General features: G+C 38.2%; 1 protein-coding gene across 1 annotated transcript; it reads right to left on the bottom strand.

The window, feature by feature from the left end:
• Nucleotides 1–1,331: 1,331 nt before the first annotated feature.
• On the bottom strand, nt 1,332–1,871 carry LOC308494773 (ubiquitin-conjugating enzyme E2 C-like; the record flags this gene model as incomplete). The annotated part of the gene is made up of 1 exon (XM_081042688.1): nt 1,332–1,871. The coding sequence occupies one exon, from the start codon at nt 1,869–1,871 to the stop codon at nt 1,332–1,334; it is 540 nt and encodes a 179-aa protein (XP_080898814.1).
• Between the last annotated feature and the right edge of the window lie 5,273 nt (nt 1,872–7,144).

Raw genomic sequence — 7,144 nt, 5'->3', positions numbered from 1 at the left:
TTTCTCTCCAACTGCAGCCTTTTATTCTCTCTCACATTGTAGTGTTATAGTTTCTGTGAACTGTTCTGGCTTCTCACACATTGGGGGGATTCCCTGGGACATGGTCTTCTTCTCTATGGAGAGTTGAGTGGGTCACAGGACACTATCTTCTTGGGGTTTGTGGAGAGCTTCTGAAGTTCCAAACGCTTCCTGGACCATTTTCAGGCTTGTGTGTTTTAGTAGCTCTGTTTACTCCTGGAGGAATTCATCCAGATAGTTAGTGACAGGGGATTGGTGGGTTGTGATAGGTGGCCCAGAGCAAAGGCTGTGACAATCCAGTGCTATTATTCTGCTTCTAGCACTGGGAGGTTGGAGGTGGGGCAAGCTCTGGGAGGGTGGAGAGGGGGTGACTAGGCTAGGCTTAGTGCCTAAGCCTTCCATTCTCTGCTCTGCAGTGAGGGCTTAAACCATCATTTTCACCCTTCTTTCCTCAGTCTTTGCTCCAAGTCTCTGCCATGAGCATTGGTTTCAGCTGTTTCATATAATTATCCCGCAGCTGGGACTGTGGGCCATAAGCGGAGCAGTAGCAATCCGATGTCTTCCCTCTCCTGTGGCTGTGGTAGCTTTGAAATGCCACAAGCTCAGAGCTCCAGTCTGCGTCCAGCACCCACGGGGCCCACATCTCCGCACTTCCAGTTTCCTTCCTCCCCAGCTCACCCAATTTGCCCACATTTAGGTGATTTCAGTTGCACAGCCTGTCTGCTGTGTAGGGAGTCCTTTCTAGAATTATAGTTATTCTATTTGTTGTAAATTCCAGGGGAGGTTTCAAGAGGCTAACCTCACACTGCCATTTTTATGATGTAATGGTACTTGGTTTTTTGATTTCCTAAAAATAGGGGGATGGAGAGGCCATTACAGGCAATCAAATAATCAAATCTGCTAGCAAATGAGTTATATATATATATATATATATATATATATATATATATATATATATATATATATATATATCTTAAAGATCACCAATAAAGAATTCTATAATCAAGTAGGTCTTTCTTGGGTATAACTGGAAACCCTCTGGTTAATATTTGAAATTATTTTGTCTTCTTTCTTCTTTGATGATAAAAGAACACTCTTATCAGTGATTGTGTTTTTTTTTTAAACCAAAAGGTATTTATTTAATATATTCACCACAGGGGTTCAACCAGAGACTTAATTTAAAAACACAAACAAAACAAATATGACACCACAGCTGAAGATACAGAGTCCTATACAGAAATTAAGAAAAGAACAGACCATCTCAGGAAAGAAATGAAAGACAGCACAATGAGAGAGACGCTGGACAGCCCGGGTCAGGGCTCTTGGCTGGAGACCTGCTTTGCGTAGGTTTCTTGCAGGTACTTCTTAAAGGCTGTGGGGTTTTTCCAGAGCTCGGCAGCATGTGTGTTCAAAGGGCTATCGGTGTTGGGTTCTCCTAGTAGACTCTGGATGGAGAGCAGGATGGTCCTGACGTCATACAGGGCAGACCACTTGTCCTTCAGGATGTCCAGGCAGATGTTACCCTGCGTGTCCACATTGGGGTGATAGCAGGGCGTGAGGAACTTCACCGCGGGCGCGTTGTAAGGGTAGCCACTGGGGAACTCTAGGGAGAGCTTATACCTCAGGTCTTCATACACTGTGCCAGCTGCTCCATGGATGGTCCCCACCCACTTGAAAAGGTTGTCTGATTCAGGGAAGGCAGAAATTCCTTTGTCGCCAGACATCATGAGGGTCATCAGCTCCTGCTGTAACCTCTTGCCCACGGAGCCTCGAGCGGCGCCACCGCTGGGCTCGGCTACTTTACGGGCGGCTTCGACACTGGCGGCGGCTGGGTCGCGGTTCTGGGAGGCCATCCGGGCGGCACTGGGAGGGACACAGCAACTCGGGAGAACACGACTATAACTGCCAGTGATTGTTTTTTAACAGAACCAGAATTTAGTCACAGAATTTTGGCATCTGATTAGGAAATATTATTAGAAATTTACTATCCTGTGAAATTAATTTTAAAGACAGGAAAACCAACTGAAGCTGTAATGAGGAGTGATTTGTCCAAGACTATGAAGTTAGTGAACTTAGCCTGGAATACAAGTCTCCTGGCTCCCAGTCTATTTTATGAAGTAGACATTATGTAGTAGATATTACTTCTTATATTACTTTGCGTTCTGAGACAGGGGATCTTGAGACAAGAACACGGGTACAGGTAGTTTATATGGGAAGTGATCTTAAGGAGCACAAGTAACTGGGGAGACAGAGAAGAGAAAGAAGCCAATCAAGTGTATTCTATTGAGCTGGTTATCTGTCAACAACTGGGCTTCAATATCCCTGGCGAACTTCTGAGAAATACTTTAGAAATTACATTAAATTTTCCCTCTGAATGATTGGATGGCTGAAATATTTATCCACTGACTTCCAACCCCTGATTTGTTGAGAGTTATCCCCAAGCTCTTTAACTCCACCATCTTCACAGGCTTCACATTTGTGTAGGTTGAGCAGCTTTCCAGCCTTTTAGAGATAGCACTAAGGTGCAAAAGCTGAAAGATCATATAAAGTGTTTAAGATGGGGTGACCTGTCCACTATAGCTGTGGTGAAATCAAATGGGCTATGGGGATGTTATATGGGACAATGCAAGTATCTGCTATACTACTGTCCACTAATGTATAGTTATCTTCAATTTCTGAACAGAGAAGAAAATACTCCATTTCTTAGCTTTTATGCAATTAGGTGGAGACGTGATAATAAAACATGAACAGTAATACCCTATCATTTCTGGTCTGAGACAATTAAAAGCTTATGTAATATTCTCCAGTATCCCTCCTTCCCTGTCACAGCACTCATTAAGGAGGACTTGAGATGTCAAGGCAAAAAAGACCAAGGTACCCTGTGTTGCAGAGTCAACATATGGGGGACAATTGCCTTTCAGAATCATCTATAATCCACAGTGAACTCCTAAACATGAAATAGTTTTGTTTTGTTAAGTGTGGCTTATCTGTGGGATATTTGGGATCTTGCTTGGTACTGCAACATGCTTAACTTATCCTGACTAATATAAGCTCTGCCATCTGAAACCATATATCTTAAGATATTTCTGAAGTTGTAAGAACGTGCCATAGAGAAACATCTCATAGTTTCTAAACTATTCTCTATTATGATCATCATATAGAGGCTGGTCACGATTGGGGCTGAAATCTGTGACCAGAGTAAAAAGTAAATCATATGTGGATATATATTCGGGACATCATTATAATCATACTCGAACCATTAAGATAATTAGCTTTAGTCAAACTACAGATTGATGAAACTGCTCTACTGTGGTTGCAATATTTGCTACCAATGCCAACACTTCAATACAGGAATAAAGAAAACCATCTAACACGAGTTCATTTGTCTATGTGTCAAAAAACTGTTTTTTTGACATCATGATAAGCTATGCCTTTTTGAATCCACATTTCTCATGAGAACATTTAGCACATCTTTATTAGCCAACATTTAAGCTGTTCAGAGACACACCAGTTAGGTTACAGAGATGCTATCGTTATTAATCCACTGATTTCCTTCACATCATTTTCCCTTTTCCTTCTATTGATGGAAAACACACACACATGGATTAAAAGCAATGCTTTCAAGGCTTTCTGGAGAACTTCTCACAGCATAGAAGCTCAACTGTCAAACTCCTCATCTTGGATTCATTTCTTTATAACACCTGTGTATTTACCCATGAACTTAACCAACTCAAATTTGATGGTTTCTGTTTCTATTGTGGTATATGACTGAATAAACATCTGAATTTACTTTTTCTTCATAGTCCATGTTTTGTTTACCTGTCCCTTTCAGACCTGTTTTTGAATTTCCTACTTCTACTCAGAACTGACGCCAATGTAGAAAACTACAGAAATAGAGATAGGACACTCATTGAAATTTTTACTTCCATCAAGGCACCTGGAGATTTCGAAGTAAACTTGCCTGTTCCAGAAGTTTTGGTAAGTGAGGTAGCATTGGTGAGGAAATTCTAATGCACAATTGCAAATGTCATACAAAAGCATCACAGAATCCCAAAGTAGAAGATGCATGTGCCAAGATGCATTTCTTTTTCCCCTCATTTACACTCAAGAATAAATTTTACCGTTCACTGTAGTCTTTTACCTACATGAGCATAACCATTCCCATTGGGCAAGGTAAAGTAAGAGTGTCCAATACTCATATTACCTTCAAAATGATTAAGCACATTTGGGCCTAATGGTGGCATTTAAGTCCTGTTCTTTTTTTTTCACATTTATTTTATTAAAGGAAAACAAGAAATACTTCAGTTTCACTTCATTTATGAAGTCAGAGAAAGCTTTAACATCTTATCTGAAGACATATTATCTTTAGTAATTGGTTAGTAAATTCCAAATATAGTTGTTATTCATCTCTTCTTTAAAAATTAATTAAAACTCTTCTGTGAGCTCATGAACAGTAAATCTCTATCCTCCCTTTTAATCTCTTTTTTGGAATACAGTCTATTCATATTTTCTTCTTTTATTTTGTTAAATGTCCATTTCTTTGACTTTCAACCTTATAGCCACAGACCTTTACCATTCTTTTAAACTCTGCTGGGATTGTGGATGTACTTCTTTCTCATTCCAAATTATGTATAATTTTGCTCACTCTCATTTCCTATTTAATTGCAATTTATCTATTGATTTTAGCTTATTGATTTTTTTTAATATATTGGGGTGACATTTGTTAGTAAAATTACATAGATTTCAGATATAAAATTCTGTATTACATTATCTATAAATTACATTATGTGTACACGACCCAGAGGCAGTTCTCCTTCCATCACCATATATTTGGTCCCCTTTACCCTCATCTCCCTCCCCCCACCCCCTTAACCTCTGGTAAACACTAAACTATTGTCTGCATCTATGAGATTTTGTTTCTCATTTCTTTGTCTTGTTCTTTTGATGTTTTTGGTTTATATACCACATATCATTGAAATCATAGGGTTCTCTGCTTTTTCAATCTGACTTATTTCGCTTAGTATTATACTCTCAAGATCCATCCATGTTGTCACAGATGTTCCTATATCATCTTTTCTTACCGCCAAATAGTATTCCATTGTGTATATGTATCACAACTTCTTTATCCATTCATCTATCGAAGGACATTTTGGTTGTTTCCATGTCTTGGCCACCATAAACAAAACTGAAAATTGGAGCACACGTGTCTTTATGGATAAATATTTTCAGATTTTTTAGGTAGATACCCAGGAGACAGACTGCTGGGTAGTATGGTAATTCTATTCGTAATTTTTTCAGGAACCTCCACAATGCCTTTCATAATGGCTGCACCAGACTGCATTCCCACCAATAGTGCATGAGGGTTCCTTTTTCTACACAGCCTCTCAACACTTGTTACTATTTGCTTATTGATGATAGCCATTCTGACTGGGGTGAGGTGATACCTCATTGTGGTTTTTATTTGCATTTCTCTGAGATTAGTGATGCTGAGCCTTTTTCATATGTCTATTTGCCATTTGTATGTCCTCTTTGGAGAAACGTCTCTTCGAGTACTCTGACCATTTTTCAATTGGGTTGTTTGTTTGTTTTGTTGTTGAGCTTCATGGGTTCCTTGTATATTTTGGATATTAACCCTTTATCAGAGGCACTGTTTGGAAAAAATCTTCTGCCATTCAGTTGGATGCCTCTTTACTTTGTCGATGGTTTCTTTTGCTGTGCAGAAGCTTTTAAGTTTCATATAGACCCATTCATTTATTTTAGCTTTTACTTCCATTGCCTTTGGAGTCAAATTCAAAAAATGCTTTTTGAATCCAAGGTACATAAGTTTAGTACCTATGTTTTCTTCTATGCAGTTTATTGTGTCAGGTCTTATGCTTAAGTCTTTGATCCATTTTGAATTAATTTTGGTACATGGTGACAGATAGCAGTCCAGTTTCATTCTTTTGCACATGGCTATCCAATTATCCCAGCATCATTTTTTAAAGAGGCTGTCTTTCCTCCATTGTATGTTTTCAGCTTCTTTGTCAAAAATTATCTGTTTATATTTATGTGGTTTTATTTCTGGGTTCTCAATTCGATTCCATTGGTCTATGTGTCTGTTTTTCTACCAATACCATGCTGTTTTGATTATTGTAGCTCTGTAGTATAAGCTAACGTCAGGGACTGTGATATCTCCAGTATTGTTCTTATTTTTTAAGAATGCTTTGGCTATTTGGGGTCATTTATGGTTCCAAACAAATCTGATGATTTTTTGTTCTATTTCTTTAAAAAATGCCATTGGGATTTTGATGGGGATTGCATTAAATCTGTATATTGCTTTGGGTAATACGGCCATTTTAACTATATTTATTCTTCTAATCCATGAGCCCCAAATGTCTTTCCATTTTTTTGTGTCTTCTTCAATTTTTTTCAAAAATGTCTTATAGTTTTCAGCATATAAATCCTTCACATCCTCGGTGAAGTTTATTCCTAGGTATGATATTCTTTTTTTTGCAATTGCAAAAGGAATTGTTTTTCGTACTTCTTTTTCTAGATTTCATTGTTAGTATATAGGAATGAAATGGACTTTTGTACGTTGATTTTGTAGCCAGCAACTTTACTGTATTCATTGATTGTTCTAATAGCTTTTTGGTGGAGTATATAGGGTTTTCTATATATAGCATCATGACATCTGCAAAGAGTGACAATTGAACTCCTTCATTCCCTACTTGGATGCCTTTTATTTCTTTATCTTGCCTGATTGCTCTGGCAAGGACTTCCCACACTATGTTGAAAAGCAGAGGTGATAGGGGACAGCCTTGTCGTGTTCCTGAACGTAGAGCAAATGGCTTCAGTTTTTCACCATTAATTATGAGATTAGCTGAGGGTTTGTCATATATGGCCTTTATTTTGTTAAAGTATTTTCCTTCTGGACCTATTTTATTAAGTGTTTTAATCATAAATGGATGTTGTACCTTGTCAAATGCTTTTTCTGCATCAATTCATATAATCATATGATTTTTCTCCTTTATTTTGTTTATGTGATGTATCACATTGATGGATTTGTAAATGTTGAACCATCCTTGTGCCCCGGAAATGAACCCCACTTGGTCGTGATGAATAATCATTTTAATGCATTGTTGTATTC

Source organism: Rhinolophus hipposideros, assembly GCF_964194185.1.
Source record: "Rhinolophus hipposideros genome assembly, chromosome: X".
Classification (NCBI taxonomy): domain Eukaryota; kingdom Metazoa; phylum Chordata; class Mammalia; order Chiroptera; family Rhinolophidae; genus Rhinolophus; species Rhinolophus hipposideros.
This window is presented reverse-complemented; position numbering and strand designations above follow the sequence as displayed.